We start from the raw sequence: 18,687 nt of genomic DNA, 5'->3' as shown, positions 1-18,687 counted from the left end.
GGCATTTTATTTAGTCCATAGCACCAGGTAGAGATACAAGATCATAAATCATGGTGAGAAAATTAAACATTGTTTTATCCTGACAGCCAATTACATAAACTTGGCTATATATGTGCTATATAAGAGTTTCTGACTAGAACCAAATAAATCATGTTTTTTATATTTCTGGATTACAATTAACTCTAACTTTAGGAAGAGATTCCAAACTGATTGGAGCACCAGCTAGATACCACGCTTAGACTGCATGGAACCATTGTACCCCAGCCTATGGCTAAACAAACAAGATTAACTGGTTTAATTTCTAAGTTCATTTATGCAAGTTGTAAAAAGATCAGCAAACTGCAGACCTCAAAACCTCTTAAGGGCATTAAATACAGAGGACAAACTGTCACATGATCTCAAATGTTTGTACTTGACAAAGAAAAAAATGTGAACTTGGCCTATCCTGTCACCCCACAGCTGAGGCTCTGGCAGGTTTGGTTTGCTCAGTTTGTTCCTTGTTGACAAGTGTGAATCACTGACATTGGCATGTTCTAGACCACAGGGGTTTCCAGTTTTGAGAGTGTGCTGTCATTGGCTATATTTGCATTATGTTTCTGATGTTTTATTGGTTCAGTTCTCACAATCCTATGTGAACAAGCTGGAAGCAGACACAGGCTTGAGTGTTTTCAGGGAAGGTGGAATGCATTAGGCCATTCCAGACAGAAACACTTCCTAGAGCAAATGAGGCTCATAAGTCCATTGAGCATCATGATCTCTGTGGGAGGATTGGCTCTCGAATCTCAGAGAACCTGGACCCAGGTACATTCTTTCCATTGTCGTGAAAATGCATTCCATGTAGGCAATGCCACATTATTATGTGAAATTAGGATGAATTTTACTCCTTCCATAGTCTATTTCCTATTTACTTTTGATTACAGAGAAATATAATCAGTTATAAGGGTAAGGCATTATGATACCTACCTAATGTTTATATCTATTTAAGAAACCCTATAATAAAAAAATTAGTACTAGAGGCTCTCAGAAACCCACTTCTTGTCTATTACAAAAAGTTGAACAAATATATTTTATTTAACTTGGATTTCCACATTGTCACTTGAAGATTGGAATCTCCTGCCTATGAGCTCAATTCTGGTCCTTAGAATTGTACTGTCTCAATGACAGTACCTGCTGGGTAAAGTTTTCTATCCCTGTGGATTCTGTATTTGGCATTGTTTTTTTTTTTTTTTTTTTTTGTGGTTATGGTCTGTCTTTGCTTCCAAATGCTAAGCTGTATATGATGAATGTGTGAATCCTTTTATGATGAAAGTAGCTTTTAAATGCTACCCTAATTTGAGTAGAGGAGAGAAGACTCCTCCCCACCTTCATAGAGGGGGATTGGCAGGACCTTATGACCAGAGGAAAGAATAAGGGGAAGTGTGACTCTGACGGCAGTGGATCACCAAATTCACACACAAAATAATCATGGGGAACACATATTTGGCAAAGCGCTATTCTCTGCTCCCCGGCAGTGAAGTCTTCTATTTGTTCTTTTTGGCAGTGTGTCATAGTTCAGGGTGGCCTTGAAGAGAGTTGCTGCAGCTGCCCAGCTCTCTCTTATAACACAGCGCAGATCCCCAACATCAGGATGAGGTGATAAAGAACATCTGTGGAGCAGAGGGGCAGAGACACACTCAGAAACAGCTGCATAAGGTGAAGGAGAATCAGCCAGAGCTAATGCAATGAGGATGCAGAAAGGTTCCAAATTTTATACAGTCATTTCTGTTCCTTCCCTGGGGCTTACACTGTCCACTTCTATCAATACCGAGGTCCTGATACATAAGCCTAGATTGTGGACCTTTGGCAAAGAGACATTTGAGCTTGGACGGCACAGTGATGGCATACACCTTTCACTGTAGGATGCTCTCTGGAGCACTTCCCTTGAAAATGAGAAGTGGGCATTGAAATCCATTTACATGGTTTTCTTCTATGATGCAGTGGTTTCTGTCTGTGAGTCTGCAAACCACTGCCGTAGCCCCAGCCTCATTCTTATGTCCCTGCCATCTCTCTAGCCAGACCCTGGTTGCAGCTGGAATGGCTCTTCCTCTAAGAAGTGGCTCTGGCTGCTGCTATGTCATCCCCCGGCCCTCACCCCATGACCTTGTCTTGTGCACTGTATTGTTTAGTGCTGAACTATAATTCATAGCACACCCTGGATGTTAGGGAAAATCAAAGCCCAGTTCACACAGCAAAGTGGAGAGGGGAGGGCTGAGTTCTTTCTTATCCAAGTCACTCCATTAATAAACAGCTGAGTCATGGCAGGACTGCAAATATTTGCTAATGAGCTGATGATCTGATCAAAAACTATGTTCTCCAAACACAGGAACCTTAGGAAAGCCACCGAGTGGTGGCTGTGTTCAGAGAATGCCCAGGGATCTGATGGTTCTTCATTCATTTGAACAGCTCCTCTCTCGGGTCACAGGCTGGTTGGAGTGAGACCTCTTTGCCTCTGTGCCCCTCTGCCCCACTCAGGTGTACTTCAAGATGTATATTTTCAATGACAGATTTTGCTGGGGTAAAGTAAACACCCCTAACAGTACATCCACTTCACAAAAGCCTTGCCCCATGACATGTAAGTGCCTCTTATTCTTACCTGAGAAGTCACAGAGACTGGAAAGTCCCCTGCCTGGAGTGAGCAAAGAGAGAGAATGGAGGTTGAAGAAAGGCATGGAAGAAGTACCAGGACTGTGTCTGAGCCACAAGGCTGACCATGTTTGACCTCCACTAACTCACAAGCTCCACCTTCTAGAGGAAGCATATACTGAGGTTTACAAAGACTTGTCTTACAGCATCATCTCCTTGGCTATCTAAAGCAGGGGTTGCTAAATATTTTGGAAAGCACAAGATACTAAATACTTTTTTTTTTTCTTTACACTTTTAGGCAGAGTTTTACTATATATCCTAGATAGTCCACAGATTCACTATCCTCCTGCCTCAGCCTCCTGAGTAGTGAGGTTACAGGTGTGTACAACTGCACCAAGCATGGCCTTATTGTATTGTCCTTGTAGTGTGAATATTCCTGTAGACAATGCCATCTGTGTTCTAATAAAGCTTTGTAGACACTGAGATTTTAATTTCATTGACTTTTTATGCACCATGTTTTTCTTTTCTTTTTAATTTTTGGAACCACATGAAAGTGTACAAAACCTGGTTTAGTTTGTAGACCCCATAAAATCAAGAGAAAGCCTGGAGACTTTGCCCTGGTCTGTGGTTCAGCAATTATGCTTTGAGGTACAACTCGAAAGTGTAGTAGAATATTATTTTAAGGTATGTTACTTTTGTTTATGTTGCATTTGTTTAACTCTGTGAAGATGTGTTAATGTGCCTGTCTAAAACACCTGATGGTCTAATAAAGAGCTGAATGGCCAATAGCAAGGTAGGATTGAGGATAGGCGGGGCTGGCAGGCAGAGAGAATAAATAGAAGGAAAAAACTGGGAGGAGGGATCCAGGGACCAGTCACTCTGCTACACAATCAGCAAGCCATGGAGTAAGAGTAAGATTTACAGAGGGAAAAGCCAGAGGCAAAAGATAGATGGGATAATTTAGGGAAAGCTGTTGAGAAAGGAGCAAAGCTAATGCCGGGCATTCATAAGTAAGAATAAGCCTCTGTGTGTGATTTATTTGCAAGCTGGGTGGTGGGCCCCCTCAAAAACCAACACTACCACCAAAGTCTGGCTCACTCTCTGGTCATAGCATCCTCCAGGTCACACTGACATTTTCCAACAGTCTATGAGGTCTGTACTGGGTCAATTCACGTGGCCACACACTCCTGCATCACCTTATGCTTCCCCACCCCTCAACATTCCCTGGCCCTCAGTGTGGTCCATCTGTTTCTTAGAGGGTCAACTCCTGAGACATGGTCTCTATGAGTCTTGCTCATTTCTGGAACTTAGTGTCCAGGCCAGGCTGGGGCAGTGAAGGCTTGCTGACATTCCCAGGACACCTACATTTCTGTTCCTATTGTTCACTGCATGACCAGTTTGGAAGCTCAGCTCTGCGCTTCTTAATTACTTAGGAACATTTGGATTTGGGCCCCAATAAGACGTTCAAGGTAGTCAACAAACCTCTTATTTCCTTGGGCCTACATGATCAGACCCCCGCTACTTGAGGAGCAGGTGAGTGTTGTGTCCACAGGCACGCCTGGTTTGACAATTCAATCAAAATGCTCAAACCTGCCGTGCCTGTGGACACAGCCCAGAATGCACATGACTATTGGGCAATCAGCTTACTCCGCAAGGACAGCTCCACAACCAGGACACCCCCTGTTTGGTCACGTAGCATACGCTTCCGTTTGTCACAGTTCTGAAGACCGGAAGGAGAAATGAACAAAGGAAACAAGAAACAAACAAAGAAACAAAAAAACAAAATGAAACTTCATGGAGTCAAAGTCCCCAGTCACTACATACATAAAATGTATACACACACACACACACACGCACGCACGCACGCACGCACGCACGCACGCACAGACATCTAGACTTCATTGGCTCTTCAGTGTGGGAAAACCCTGCTGTAGTAGTTTATTATTGTTGCAGCAGAGGATGGGCACCATGCCTTTCCATAGGGAGGAAGGCTTTACTTTCCTCTTAACTCAGTGATAGGAGAATGTGTTCTGCTCTATTTTTTTTTTTTGTTGTTGTTTAAAAACTGCAACTCTGATGCCCATCCTTTGATCAAGTACTAACTGATTCTCCTCCACCACCAGCCCTGCACCCTCTGGTTCTTTTTTCTTTTCTTCCCTGTCTTTTCTAACTACATGACTTGATGGAAGGAGAGATTCAACCTCCTTTCTGCTGATTCCTCCAGGCCCCTGGCAGTCTCTTCAGAAGCTCTGAGGCCTCCAGTCTATGGAGGACAGGGGACAGTTTGGAGCTCAGTACTTTTAAGTTCCCGAGGAGGTGTTCTACAGTTCTGTAAGGCCCAGAGCCACAGGGCACTAGCCCCTCCCCTTACTCTGCAATCCATCCTGACCTAGAGTTTCAAGTGTTTCTCTGAAGATGGTCCAATCCAGATTACAATCACCTGCTTTGGAGTTCTGCTAGATCTTGGATCCCTTGACACTTTTAACATTTTCAAAGCATTTTCATGCCTGTTACTATGTTCATTTTTATCTTACATTGTTCTCTGAAAAGGGAACAGCCATCAGAACTGATGACCTCTATTCAAAGATGATGAGACCAGGCTCTGTGGGCAAGCAACACATACCAAATTGGTAAGTTTTGGTAGCAAGGTAGACAGGCCTAGACCTTCTGTCTCTGCACCCAGGGCCCACATCTCCCAGATCAAATCCAGCTCCTCCAATACCAGCCCTTTGGGGGTAATATCTTCCTTCCAGAGCCAGGATCCTCACCACTGGGCAGGAAAGCTTCTCACTGTCACAGATGAATGTCTCACAGTGTAACCAAACCTTGGAGAGTTTGGGGATGTTCTGGAACCGGAAGGCATTGAATTGAAAAGTTGCCCTGTGATCCTTGCCGTTCTCATGCACGAGGACTGTTTCATCAGTGGGGCAGCTGATATACATGGGGGAAAGGAGAGTGAAATATCACACCAGAGAACTCCAAAGAGGCTCTAAGGCAAAATTTCGCACTGCATTCTGTGCACAGCTATTTGTCCTTTCCACGAACTCTGATTCCTGAGTGTGAGGTCAAATCGAAGGGCTAGAGGGGTGGATGAGATTGTCTCCATCCTAAAATAGGGGGTGACTTATGAGAACCCATACATCTGGTAAGTTGAACCCCTGTCCTAAAGAAGTGAACTATCAAGCCCTCTTTAGGACTGGCCTCTGGAAGACTCCAGGGTAACACAAGGTAAGGACCAACATGATGGATGGGAGCAGTGTGTTCCAATGTTGCTGTGGACACCTACACTTACACCTACTGCTTAGCCCCATATGCATTGTTAGGTTTTGCCTGAAATTTATGTTCAATTAATTATACATATAATATACAATAACCTTTGTAAAAAGCATAGTCATTTCCATATATTATCTAGATAATGGAAAGAAATATCTAAATGTATGTTTGCTGAGACAGAAGCAGGAACTGCAAAATATTATCCCAGAATCTCTCTCAGGAGTCATGAGCGAGAAACAAAGGTTGTGCCTTCCTATCTGGGCCAAGGGTCAGAGTTATTTCTGTTTGTTGTGGCCTTGGCAATCATGGGCTGTGAGAATTTTCCAACTTATGAAATGAGGCTCTAACAGGATTGTTTGGTCAATAAACCTGAGATCCTTGCCTGAACTCAAGACACAGAGCCCTAAAATAGCTCTTTGCAGCCAGGGTGCCCTGGCCCTGTATCGGCCAGTGGAAAGAAATGTAAGGGGAGCTTTGTGGTGGGGGAAGGGATGCAAATAATGGGCAAGCCTAGATGTCTTGGCACCACCATCCCTTGGCACAGGCTGTGGCACCTGCCTCTCAGTGACAGCTCACTCTGATTGGATGGTGGCAGCCACGGGGAGATCTCCATCTCACCCTGAACAAGTCCCTTGCCCCACATGGAATCACACTTTGAGGGGAGTGTGCTGTTGCAGTTGTGTTCATGTGTACAGGAAAATAGCTGATTTTATATATATATATAAAATCACTAAGGACTTTTGAAAACCGGAGTTCCACCCAAAGGATCTGGTATGAACAAAAAGTTTCCTCCCAAGCTATTCCAAGCTATAGCAGAAAAGACCAGGGTACATTGGACCACTGCTCTGCATTGACTCCCGAGAGTAGCACCTACCCCTTATTGATTAGCTGCCACTGCAAGGGGTACATGAAGTCCGCTGAGGGGGTGGCCCAACAGCTATTCAGGACTACTTTAAACCTAGAAATAAAACAAGAAGATGTCACTTTGAACCAGTCTTAAGAATGCAAACACCTGAAGGCTGGAATCTGTTGGCTGGCCTTTTTTCCCTTTGTACTTAAAAAGACACAGAGGAAAGGAACTTACCGAGTGCTTAGCCCTTTGGCTTCTACTCCTGCGAACAGGTCTGAACCAATTTCGGATGTTTCCAGAATGAAAGGAGCTTCTTTCTTGGTGGAAAACTTGGCATTCTTGGGAAGAAAATGGTTACACTAGGCATTGTGACCTCTGAGAATGAACCGTCAGTTCTGGCCGGAGCAGAAACTTTGGGGATAGGATATAGATGGAACTAACCAACCAAGGGACAAGCACATGAGACCATCAAGAAAACACCAGAGCCAGAGAAACTGTACCTCTGAGGATGCGGATGTCATCTTAGAAGAGGACATTGCTGGTCGTGGTTTGACACACATTGTCTCAGTGATGCCAACAAAATTGACTGATAGAAAAATAATGGAATCTGAGGACATCAAGCCATGGTTTCACAAATCACTCAAGGCCAAGAGCAACCAAATCATACCCTCTCATGATCCCTGATTCCCTGCACTCTGTCTGAGCAAATGCTCGCCTGAGTTCTAAAGTTTGTGATTTGATTACCAGTGTGATTATCAACAGGCATACCCCATTGAGTGCCTGCAATGTATTTAGGTGTCGTTCTACATGTTTGGATAGTTTCTATATCAAGATATTCTGTATTGAGATATAATATTTGTGAATGAAGCAAAATCTGTCTCCAAATGATTATACTTTCTAGCAGGAGAGAAAGACAATAGAAAAGAAGTAAATTGCACAGTACATTGGATTATCATATAGTATGTAATATTAGAAGCCACAAAAATAGCAAAAGGGACTGGAAACATGAGGAAAGGTAATCTGCATTTAGTGTGTGTGAGGTGTGTGTGTGTGTGTGTGTGTGTGTGTGTGTGTGTGTGTGTATTCATATGCATGTTTGTGTGGGCATGGGTACATGAGTATATAAAGGTATGCACATGTATATGGAGGTCAGAGATCAACCTCTGGTTTCATTCCTCAGGCAACTGTCTACCTTGAGTTTAACACAGGGTCTCTCAATGGCCCAGAATTCACCAAGTGGGCTAGGCTGGCCAGCAAGTAAACGACAGGGATCACCTGTCTCTGCCTCTCCAGGGATGGGATTACAAGCGCCATTATGCTCAGCTTGTTTCTTTAAATGCGGGCTCTGGAGATTGAACTCGGGTCTGTCCTCACACCGGCACATTAAGCCCTTCAGCAAAGGAGCCCTATTGTGACATTTTTGAAGAGGCCTCTTTGAGGAGGTAGTGTCTGAACAAGGCTTGAGGAAAGTGAGGAAGGAGGCTGTGTAGCCACACCAGAAAGAATGTCTACCCTGGGGTAAGGATGTGGCTGACAGGTCAGCAAGGAGGCCAGGTCTGGAGGAGGGTTAGAAAGTAGAGAAAAGAGCAGGGGATGGGATTATGGGGCTATGAGGTGGATCGAGGAGAGCAGGCCTTGAAACCTGAGTGTGCCAAAGGGTCACTACCATGACAGGCTCAGGAGTGTCAGGGTCTGGTCCCTGGCCCAGCTTTGTTCCAAATCTATCATCTTCAGATAACGCACAGTGAGCTATTAGAAATTACAGCTGTGACTGACTTCCTCAAAGGAGGCTGCTCCTCCATTCTGTGAGTATCCTGTTCAATTCACTTGAGTAAGAACCTGGAACTACTCTCTGTCATTAGCCATGGGAGACAGAGACATTGGCCTCTGTGACATTGTAGGATAGAAACATAAAGTTTAGGCTAGGGTATTTCAAAATCTGAATTTATAACTTAGAGACTTGTAACTCAGTAGGCATCTAGGATGACTTCCATCATTCTATGGAAGCAGGACCAGCCGAGGCTCTCACAATAAGCCACCTAGTTGCTGGATCCTTCTTTCCATTTGTCAGGCCTCTGCACCACGTTATTGGTTGCCACACTTAAGCAATAACAGTCCCTGGCATAGGTGATTTATTTGCGTGCATGCAGCTAAAGTGTCACCTGTTCAGTAGTTTTTAAAGTATTTTTGGTATTGCCTAAAATGTATGAGATTTCAGGGGACATTTCCAAACATGGAAACTAACTCGAGGATGGCAATTTAGTTCTCAAGTCTCCAGAGATGCTTCTGTGAAGTCTTTCTTCTGGAGACCAACTGGTAGAGTGTGGGGTCTCTACTGATGGAACAATTGTGCAGTTCTCCATCAGAGCAAAGACCAGAAGCTGCACTGATAACTACAGAAATGCTTAGTATGATTTTCCCTTCCCTCTCCCTCTCTCCCTCTCCCTTCTTTCCTCTGCCCTACTTCCTCTCTGGGTCTTTCTAGACAGCTCTGACTAGCCTGAACCTCACTATGTAAACCAGACTGACTTCAGACTCCCAGACATCTTGCTTCTGCTCCTCAGGCTGCAATGACAGATAGGAGCCACCACACCTGGTTCCCTACTTCCTTTTTAACATGAAAATCAGAGACCTGTCCTCAGACAGCTTTGCCTTGGTAAGCTATTCTATGCTATCAGAAAGATCACAAAGAATACTTCTCTACCCTATAGAATGGAGGAGTCTGTTGAGAAACCATGTCCCAGCATTCCTTCTCTTGACTAGAAGGTTGACTCACAACCAGCTAGTTGCCCAAGGTAAGGATAGGCATGCCTCAATGAGCAGTTCATATGGGGAAATGTAGTTGCTTTTGTGCATAGGGTGAGATAACAATAAAGAAAACTAACCTGAAGTGAGTACTTCAGGGCATATTCCTAGAGTTTTCCAGAACTTAGATGGTCACCTGTGGCCCCCTATGTCTCTTTAGGCTCCACAGAGGACTAGAGTAGAACATTTCAAGTCTGGGTCCCGTTTTGTAACAGGCACTGGCCAGCTTGCTTGTGCTCACGGGAAAGCAATTAGGATGTCAGAGAAACCAACAAGAAGATGTTTAGTTTAGAGAAGATGGGGACTCTTTTGGAGAGCTGTGACCAACATGATCCCATAGAATTATTTTTGTAGTCAGAACCAACACAATAGGGCTTCCGGGGTCAGGTTCCACTGATAATCTAAAACAAATGGCCAGCTCACCTGTGTCACTGGAGGAGGTAGAACCGCCAGCCCTCAGCAGGGGAACTCTGTGGACTTCATGTGAGGAATCAAGGGTGGTCTCTGCAGTTTGTTCTGATTCTGGAAGGATCTTTAATCTTTCTTTGCCTATGTCCACCATAGGCCTTTTCATTTCTTTTTGTAGCACCACCAAGAAGGCCAGTACTGTTTTGATTTTAAGAAGCTAACCTAGTCTCACACCAATATTGATATTGATCTTTATAAAGGCAACGGTTCTAAGAACATTCAGAGCATCAATGTTAAATGGGGCCTGAGTCTACACTCAAGGAGAACAGCTGTCTTCTTGGGTACTTACCAAGTTCACCAACCATGCTGAGTACTTAAAGATGATGTCACTGACTGAGTTTCCTAATATCTAAGGGATACATGTCACTAAGTTCTTGTTTTATGGCCGTAGAGGTGCAGGGAGGCTCCCTAACTTTCCTAAAGTTGTTTAACTAGTAAATAGTAATACCAGGCCTTCAGGCTTGGCCCATTTTTTTTTTTTTTAAAACCATAGTTCCAGGCTGTATCTGTAAACCCACAACCTTCCTTTGTCTTCAAATGGGAGTCATAACTTTCCCCTGGGAATATCAACTAGGGGTCCTTGGCCAAAGTGAGTGGGAAGGGCTGGAGAGAAAGAAGAGAGGACACATGCAGAGTAGGAGGAGTGTATTTGAGGGCCCAGGCTCTGAACTTCCCAGAATCCTAAGCAATTAGCAGTGTGTTGGTTCTATTGTCCTATGTAGGGCATGGTTCTGTTTCTGGTAATTTGATGGAAATATATGCAAGGAAGCAGTTGTTGCTTTAGAAACACTCAAAAATGCCCTCAAAGTGAAAAAAAAAAATACATGGGCTAGACGTAAGAAACTAAACCCAGTGAGGAATATAAACAAAGGCGTCTGGGCAGCGGAAACTGCTCTGTGCTGAAGTTTGTTTGACCCAGAGAGGCTTTGATGGCAGGGTTTGGGGACACCTTGGCTTCATTTCTAGACAATTCAGGAAGGAATTTGTCCCTCTGTTTCTGCAGATGGCCTGCTGGTAAAGGCTGATTGATTGAAGGAATATGTTTCTTCTACTTCTGAGGTTATGTTTACGTCTGAAACTCAATCCTATGTGGGTGATGGTGAGAGATGAGTTTTAAAAACCCTGGTCTCTATCACCAACTATTGTAAACATTCATAGGATCAAATCTTCCACCTTATCTCATGAGAATAACAACAACTAGCTAGCTTCTAGACGGGGCCTTCCTAGGAAAGACTGTAGTCCCTCTACAGGAAGTTGTGTCAGCCTCATTTGAGCACCCCTGGTGACCCACAGTACATTGATCCCTGGACACAGGTCAAGTGGCTGTGGATATTTATCTCTGGTTCAGCCACTAGAGAGATGAAGCTGGGGCTAGTCTGAATTTTAAGGAAACTTGAAGCAAATGCGTCTTAGAGATCCTTCTTTAACAATAGTTTTTAAAAAGAGTAAAAAATTGAATTTCACATTGGGCTTTGTGGGTAAAGGGCTATGACACTGTGCTTTATGCCTCTACAGGCAGTACCTCACTCAGTTAGGGAATCTCTGTTCTCACCAGAGGCTTCTCCAAGGCCCCTGTGTGTTCTTGGGCAAACGCCTTCCTTCTTTTGGGCTTCCTTATCTGCAAGACAGACTAGGTTGTTTTAGGATTCTTCAGCACTCACTGATGAATTCTAGGGGATAATGGCTTCCGGGCAATAGGTAAAGTGTTCAGTGTTAGTGAGGTTTCAGATGAGATGCTGTTTTTTCTTGCAAAAACGAAATGGGTCAGATGTGCTGCCCTCTGAGGACACTTCCAACGCTTCACACAAAGGTTTGTGTTTCTGCTTGCCTCTTCCTCTAGCCAGCTGGGCCAGTGTGCCCTCTGAGTGCCTGTGTCCTCACTGGAAGCTACAGCTTAAAAACAAAATGCCCTTTCTATCTGGAGAGTCGTTGGGTTTGTGGCCAGTCCGTATTTGGTTTCTCTGCAGCACTTAATTTTGAGAGAGACCAAAGTGTGCCTTTAACTTTCCATGTCAACACAGGCAATTAGAACAGTGAAGAAATCTTATGGGATGAAAGAGCTAAAAAGCAGAGGCTAGCCCTAAGCCTTGTCTTTAGCTCCGGACTAGTCAGGGAGCACAATGCTCTTGACTAATGGCTTTGAGATCCTAATGGCAAATAAATCTCTGGAGAGTAATGTAGTAGAAACTAATCTTGATTAGGAGTCAGACATGGGTGTTCTATTGTCTGACCTGTGACCTTGCCTAATTTTTGTATTGGTGAAATGGGAAGGTCAGCCACGCCTGTGCCGTTTAGCTCTTTGATTGGCCTGTGAAGTGAACCTTCTGTTGCACGGCATCTTTAAAGCCAAGTTAAGGCAGTATGCCACTGTTGGAGTTCTGGAGTGGGGCTCTGCCCAGAGGCTGGGAGAGAGTGACTCCCATGGAAGTAAGTGCCCTGAGGAAAGGCAACCTGGACTTACAGTGTAGAAGTTGAGGGACAACTGGCTTTCAAATGTGCCCATGCTCCCATTCTTGACATGAACAGTGGCCACTCTGAAAAGGGGAGAGAATTTTGCATAAGGACTGAAACATGCCTGATTGACAGGGACTGTAGCATCCTCATGGTGGCCAGCCCTCCACCCCCAGAGCGGCTTACCTCTGATCAAAAGCAGCCTGGTTCACCAGGTAGGTAGAGTGGTAGGTGCAGGAGAAGGAGTAGTTGACAGGCTGGTTCTTCACAATCACCGTGCTGTCGTTGGACACAATGTGGCTATAGAAGTGGTAGATGGGGGGCTTGTACTGGAGGAAGGAAGGAGGCAGTTAGTGTGTATGCTGTCCCCTGGTGGGACTGAGGATTCTGAGGAAAGTGGTTGGTAATGACTTGGTTAAAAAAATCCTGGGGAGAATGCTGGGCACGGTGGTACATTCCTGCCATCCCATCAAATGGGAGGTGAAGCTAAGGGGTTCCAGGCAAGCTTCAGCTACATAGTGAGTTTGAAGCCAAGACCCTGTTGAAAAATAAAACAAAACAAAAACCCAACGAGGAGACAGAAATATTTATCAGAAACAGTAGAACCCATTCTGTGTGGTGAAAATATTAGCAGAATTCTGGCATCCCTTCAATGAGGTCGATACTGTATGTGTAGGAAAAGTCCTACTGATCGTCTGACTGAGGGACTAGGTCAAAGGTCTCTGTTCCCAGCCTCAACTTTTCTTCTACTCCCCTTGTCCAAAGTCCCATGAAGGTCTTTGTCCATCCTCCACTCTAGACCATAAATCTGCAGTTAAAGCATCTTTTAACCATAAAGCACCAATTATGAAATTCTTCCTTCTTGCACGTTGGTCTCAAAACTCCCCGGCATTAGAACTGTGAACACCTGTTTTAAAGGAAATGGCCTGAAAGCATGGAGATGTTTTCCACTTCAGCTCACAGGGATGCACTCACAGATATGATGCTCTGTTCACTTTGCTCATGGCTCTTCCCATCAAACCTGAATCCTTCTGGCACTCCAGGAAGAGGAGTTGGCTTTTTTTTTCCCCCTCTGAGGCATACAAGCACATACCCTTCCAGTAGTCAAGGCAGTAGGAATTCTGACCCGTGGTGGCAGGGACCATGCTCCTAGTACTCCTGTGGCTGAGAACTGATGACTCTGGGGGAGGCCTCAGATTTCTCCTCTGTCATATAAGCACCTGTCAAGAGGCTGTGGTTCTCATGATTCCACGGTCCGGTCCCCTGCTATGAATGCCTCACGTGACCCTGCTTAGATCCTGTTAGCACTTTCCCAAATGCACCTGTCACTTCCAGTTCTTGGGGAAAGGATGGCCCATTGATTTTAGTATCTGATGTTGGGATGCAAGTGCCAAAGTGAGAAGTTTGCTTTATTCTACTCACAGAAGGAAGCTTTGCTCCTATCCCCATACCCCAACAAATTAGGGGAATGAAAGTCAAGTCCAAAGAGTCACTGGGTTGTGGAGGTGTCTTGGTGGGTAAATGGTTGCTGCACAGACATGAGGACCTGAGTTCGGATCTCTAACATGATTATAAAATGCTGGGTATGATGGGAGGCACATGCCTGTCATCCCAGCACTGGCCAGCCCGTCTCACTGCATCAGCAAGCTCTGGGTTCAGCAAGAGACCTATCTTAAGAGATAAGGTGGGGCGTGACGGAAGAGGACACAATGTTTTTTCAGATAGGGTTTCTCTGTGTAGCTTTGAGCCTTTCCTGGAACTCACTTGGTAGCCCAGGCTGGCCTTGAACTCACAGAGATCCACCTGCCTCTGCATCCTGAGTGCTGGGATTAAAGGTGTGTGCTATCACTGCCCGGCTTTAAGACACACAAAGAGTCATCCAAATTAGGTAGAAGAGAAGATTTTAGTCACTACAGCCTCCTAGGGAATTTGAGCGACAGGACTGACTTTAAGAAGGAATTTAGTGTTGTGAATTCTCTTAAGGATGGCAGCAAACGCTCCTCTTGTGTCTCATCACTCCCGCTTCAGCATCCCTGCTTAAGCGGGCTGGCTTACCTCAGACTGGGTTCCACAGTAGGACCTGTTCTTAGGTGACAGGTCTGGGATGACAAACTGGTAGTAGCCACCTTCATGGACCCCATTGTAACACATCCCCCCGAGTGCCAGCTGATGGACTTCCCAGCCATAGGGACACTCGGGGATTTTAGTGATGATGGTTTTAGGGTAACAAAACACAAGGATGACATCTGGAAGAGTACACACACAGTCTGAGTCAGTCATGGTCATCAGATGTCACGCAGAGGCAATTAAAATCATGTTCTTGCTAAGTTGCGGTGAGCTGTCCCAAACTTCAGCCATTGCAATTCTTCTTCTACAACTTATGCCACATATAACAGCGTCACTATTTAGCATCCATTTAATTGGATCCACTTTTAAAAAGGTGTCACTGTATTTTAGAGCAAATGTTTTGTTGTTGTTCAGCAATACTGGTTATTAAACCAGAGCCTCAGGCTTGCCAGGCAAGAGCTCTACCCCCAAGCTATAGCCCCAGCCCTAAAACTTTTCCTTGATCTTAAAGAATATGCCTGGAAAATCACAGACTGATATCTGTATTCCTATAAAAATTAGATTTCTTATAATTTAAAATGTTCTCACAACTCCAGGGAGGCTACCTAGAATACAGGACCCTAAGAAAGACACAGGGATTACCCAATGACAGAGAAGTGGATGAGATCTACACGAACAACCTGGATGTGAGTGGGGGTAATGAAGGGCAAGGATCGAGGGAAAGAGAGCTTAGGGGAGTGGGAGATCCCAGATGGATCAAGAACAGAAAGGGAGAACAAGGAAAGAGAGACTGTGGTAAATGAACACCTCATGAGAATAGGAAGAAGCAAAATGCTAGAGAGATCCCCAGAAATCCACAATGATACATCCACTGTAGACTACTGGCAATGGTCGAGAGAAAGCCTGAACTGACCTAGTCTGGTGACCAGGTGGCCAAACACCCTAACTGTCATGCTAGAAATCTTATCCAGTGACTGAGGGAAGTGGATGCAGAGATCCACAGCCAGGCCCCAGGTGGAGCTCCAGGAGTCCAATTGTTGAGAAAGAGGAGGGATTGTAAGAGTGTGAATTGTTGAGACCAAGTTTGGAAAAAGCACAGGGACAAATAGCCAAACTAGTGGAAACACATGAATTATGTACCCAAAGGCTGTGGAGCCCCCAGCTGGATCAGGCCCTCTGGATAAGTGAGACAGTTGAATAGCTTGAACTGTTTGGGAGGCACCCAGGCTGTGGGACCAGGACCTGTCCTTAGTGCATGAGCTGGCTGTTTGGAACCTTGGGCTTACACAGGGACACTTTGCTCAGCCTGGAAGGAGGGGACTGGACATGCCTGGACTAAATCTACCAGGTTGAGCTGAATCCCCAGGGGAGTCTTTGCTCTGGAGGAGATAGGAATGGAGGGGAGGGGCTGGGGGGAAGGGCAGGGTTGGGGTCGGGAAGGGGGAGGACAGGGGAACCCATGGCTGATATGTAAAATTAAATAAATAAATAAATAAATGTATGTTCACTGCATCATTTCATGCTCAATTCTGCAAAATACTGTTTAGAGACTCACAGCATGCATTGCACAGTCAAACAGATAAAAAAGGGGGTCCATCACACAGAAGAAGAAGGAAATATCTTCTAATTTGTAAAAAAAAAAAAAAAAATGGTTCATTCAGTACACTTTTTGCTCCCTGTGGGAGAATGTCTGATTGGCATTGGGGGCTTCTGTGCCTCCACCTGGTGACGGTTTATTACTCTTTCCCAACCAAGCTGTCTGGAGCTCGGATCACAGCTAGGTGGAGACTAGGGGTTGCCTTCTGGGAAAGCAGTGTGACCCTGGGGTACCTGCTTTATTTGGAATGCATGATTTTGCCGAGGCTTCTGCAAAGAGCGCCAACAGGATGAAGGCCCTTGCCAGCATTGCTTCTCAAAAGCCGGTCTCTGCCAGGTGACCAAAGTGAACAGGCCGAATGCTCACCTTCCCTCCAGGCCCCAGGTCTCGATTGTTCTGTATTGGAAATATGAATGGAAAGTTAAAGTCAAGGGTAAGAATACGTTATCATCCAATCTTGTGGGGAAATTTCCTAGGGTGATCGGAGTGCTGTCCCTGGCTCGTACCTCTGGAGAGGTTAATGCCACAGGCGGTTGCTCAGGTTCCTGCCGTTTTCATTCTCTGGAGGTAGATGCTGCCTCCCGGATGCTCCCCAGATCTCCAGCCCCTGTCCTACTTCCCCCTTATATATCCAGAGGCTGTAAGAGAAACCAACCAGAGATAAGTCACAATGAGTGCACATTATCCACTGCCAGCGAATAAAAGGGAACTTGGTACAATAATCCAATGGCAGCTCAGTTACCACCTGAATCTAATTTCTTCTCCTTTGGAGAGTTAGAAATCCCACCTCACCCCTGTTACTGCTACAAGCAGTATTGGAGAGGAAAGCTAGAGTTTTCTTTTTTGTGCAAAACATCAAAATAAAAAAACAAACAACTCTCCAATGGAGACAAACATTTTCTGTACTGTTCTAGGTAGTAATTCTCTTCTTTGTATTTTTTCTCATTCTATTTCTTGCCTTATTTTTATATAGGAGAATGAAATTTTGAATCTAAAAGGATTCCAGTTTGACATAATTACATCTGGAAGCCAAACAAAACATAGGTTATATTAATGTTAAAAAAAATCTTAAAAAATTTTTCCTCCAGTGTTTCTTGATGTCTCTAACTTCATCTTGAAATATAACTTTAAATGGCAAAGACTTTAGGCTTTCAAGCTTTATTAGTCTGCTTGGAAAAAAAGAATTTTGAAAGACTCTCCTATGAATCCGTCTTTAATCACACCCAACCAGACCTTGCTCTGGTCAATGCTGGGGACGCTACTCTGGTGGGGTTCCAGACATATCCGTGGGTGTCTGTGTAATTTCACGTACAATGACATCCGGGTGTCCCTAACAGTGTGAACAGAAGTACTATAATAGAGTTAGTTGTCTTATGATAGCCTCTAAGGATTAAGGAAAGAGCTCCATGGGAAGCCATTAAAAATTCCTGGGACTCAGCTTCCTTCTCTGCAAAATGGAGGCCATCACCCTGGTCCTACCCCAGGGCAGAGCAGAGCGATGAGATGAAGGCCAAATGGCAGGACACAGATACGCAAGTTTATGGAAAACACCAGTTTCTGGCCATGTGCACATGTCCTGGGAGTCGTGTTGCTTTCTCTTAAAACAGCTGACCGTTGTCTCATTGTAGACTTCAGGTTCATGCAACAGAAGGTATGTGTGCATTGATAACACACAAGCAATGTAGTTTACAGACATGAGCCAATGGACTGAAGAGGGTGGGAGGAAGGGGTGAGTTAAACAGTTTTCACACTGGGGTGGAGCTCAGAGCAGCCCAGAAACAGCAGCAGCAGCTTGTACATGCCAATGCCCATTCCTGAGCAAAATGAAGCTGCTGAATCTCACATGTGTGGATTTTGAGTTTCTTTCCCCCAGGGCTTAGCATTGTTTCTTCTTATCTCTTTTTTATTAAACACCAGAGGTACCCATCTGGTAAGTTGCCAGCCTCTGCACTTGGCCCTGGAAGACATGGGTAGCTTAGAAGTTGTTTCTTCCTTCCTTCTCTAGTGGGGAGCACATGCACAGGGCAAGCTGAGTGTGTGTTTGAAGTGTCGGAAGGGAAGGAGGAAAGAGTTCCCCAGCGCTTGGTGAGGAAAGAGCAGGAAAGCCAAGGCACAGAAGCCCAAGGCAGCTTGGCTACATGGAATGGGCTGTGGTTTGGAGAAGTAATTATCCATCGTTGACAGTTCAATGGCATCCTTCTGCTTGTGCTGGGATGCATGTTCCCATTGCAAGAAGATGCTGTTATCTTCAAATGCATGCTTCTTTACACCCCACCCTGACCCATCCAGGTCAGTAGCTCCCGCAGAGCAGTAGCTAAGCAGAAAGATGACTCACAGAAAGGGTGGCGGAGGAGCTGCCCCTTTCCTGTCTCTAGTGGGAAGGTGGGATGAAGGCTGAAAAAATGCTGCAAGGTGTGATGGGGTAAGGCTGAGTTGTAAGACACCTGCCAGGGGCCCAGAGACCACTTTGATGATTTATTGGCTGTATGTTTGTTATTGGGCAGGTGTTAGGTTCTGTGAGCCTAAGTTTCTTCCTCTTTTAGAAGGAAATATT

At 44.9% G+C, this 18,687-nt stretch overlaps 1 protein-coding gene across 1 annotated transcript; it reads right to left on the bottom strand.

Annotated features, from left to right (window-relative positions):
- Window positions 1-1,596: 1,596 nt before the first annotated feature.
- Tectb (tectorin beta) lies at window positions 1,597-16,727 on the bottom strand. Its single transcript, XM_036176940.1, has 10 exons — window positions 16,367-16,727; window positions 14,525-14,715; window positions 12,656-12,798; window positions 12,480-12,552; window positions 6,980-7,083; window positions 6,770-6,853; window positions 5,391-5,553; window positions 4,270-4,342; window positions 2,633-2,665; window positions 1,597-1,646 (listed from the first exon to the last, which is right to left on the bottom strand). The coding sequence occupies exons 1-10, from the start codon at window positions 16,440-16,442 to the stop codon at window positions 1,597-1,599; spliced, it is 990 nt and encodes a 329-aa protein (XP_036032833.1). The 5' UTR covers window positions 16,443-16,727.
- Between the last annotated feature and the right edge of the window lie 1,960 nt (window positions 16,728-18,687).

This window comes from Onychomys torridus, chromosome 1, assembly GCF_903995425.1.
Source record: "Onychomys torridus chromosome 1, mOncTor1.1, whole genome shotgun sequence".
In the NCBI taxonomy this organism is placed as follows: domain Eukaryota; kingdom Metazoa; phylum Chordata; class Mammalia; order Rodentia; family Cricetidae; genus Onychomys; species Onychomys torridus.
Note: the sequence above shows the minus strand (reverse complement) of the source record. Positions and strands in the feature narration are given on the sequence as shown.

What these genes read in the sequence shown, in the direction of transcription:
- Tectb (XM_036176940.1), bottom strand. Translation starts at nt 16,442, where the DNA reads ATGCTGGCAAGGGCCTTCATCCTGTTGGCGCTCTTTGCAGAAGCCTCG. An exon ending in GCCAAAGGGCTAAGCACTCG is followed by an intron (nt 6,854 to 6,979) that starts GTAAGTTCCTTT and finishes TTTTATTTCTAG; the next exon opens with GTTTAAAGTAGTCCTGAATA. An exon ending in TGTGGAGCTGTCCTTGCGGA is followed by an intron (nt 2,666 to 4,269) that starts GTAAGCTGATTG and finishes TGCTCACTCCAG; the next exon opens with GCAGGGGACTTTCCAGTCTC.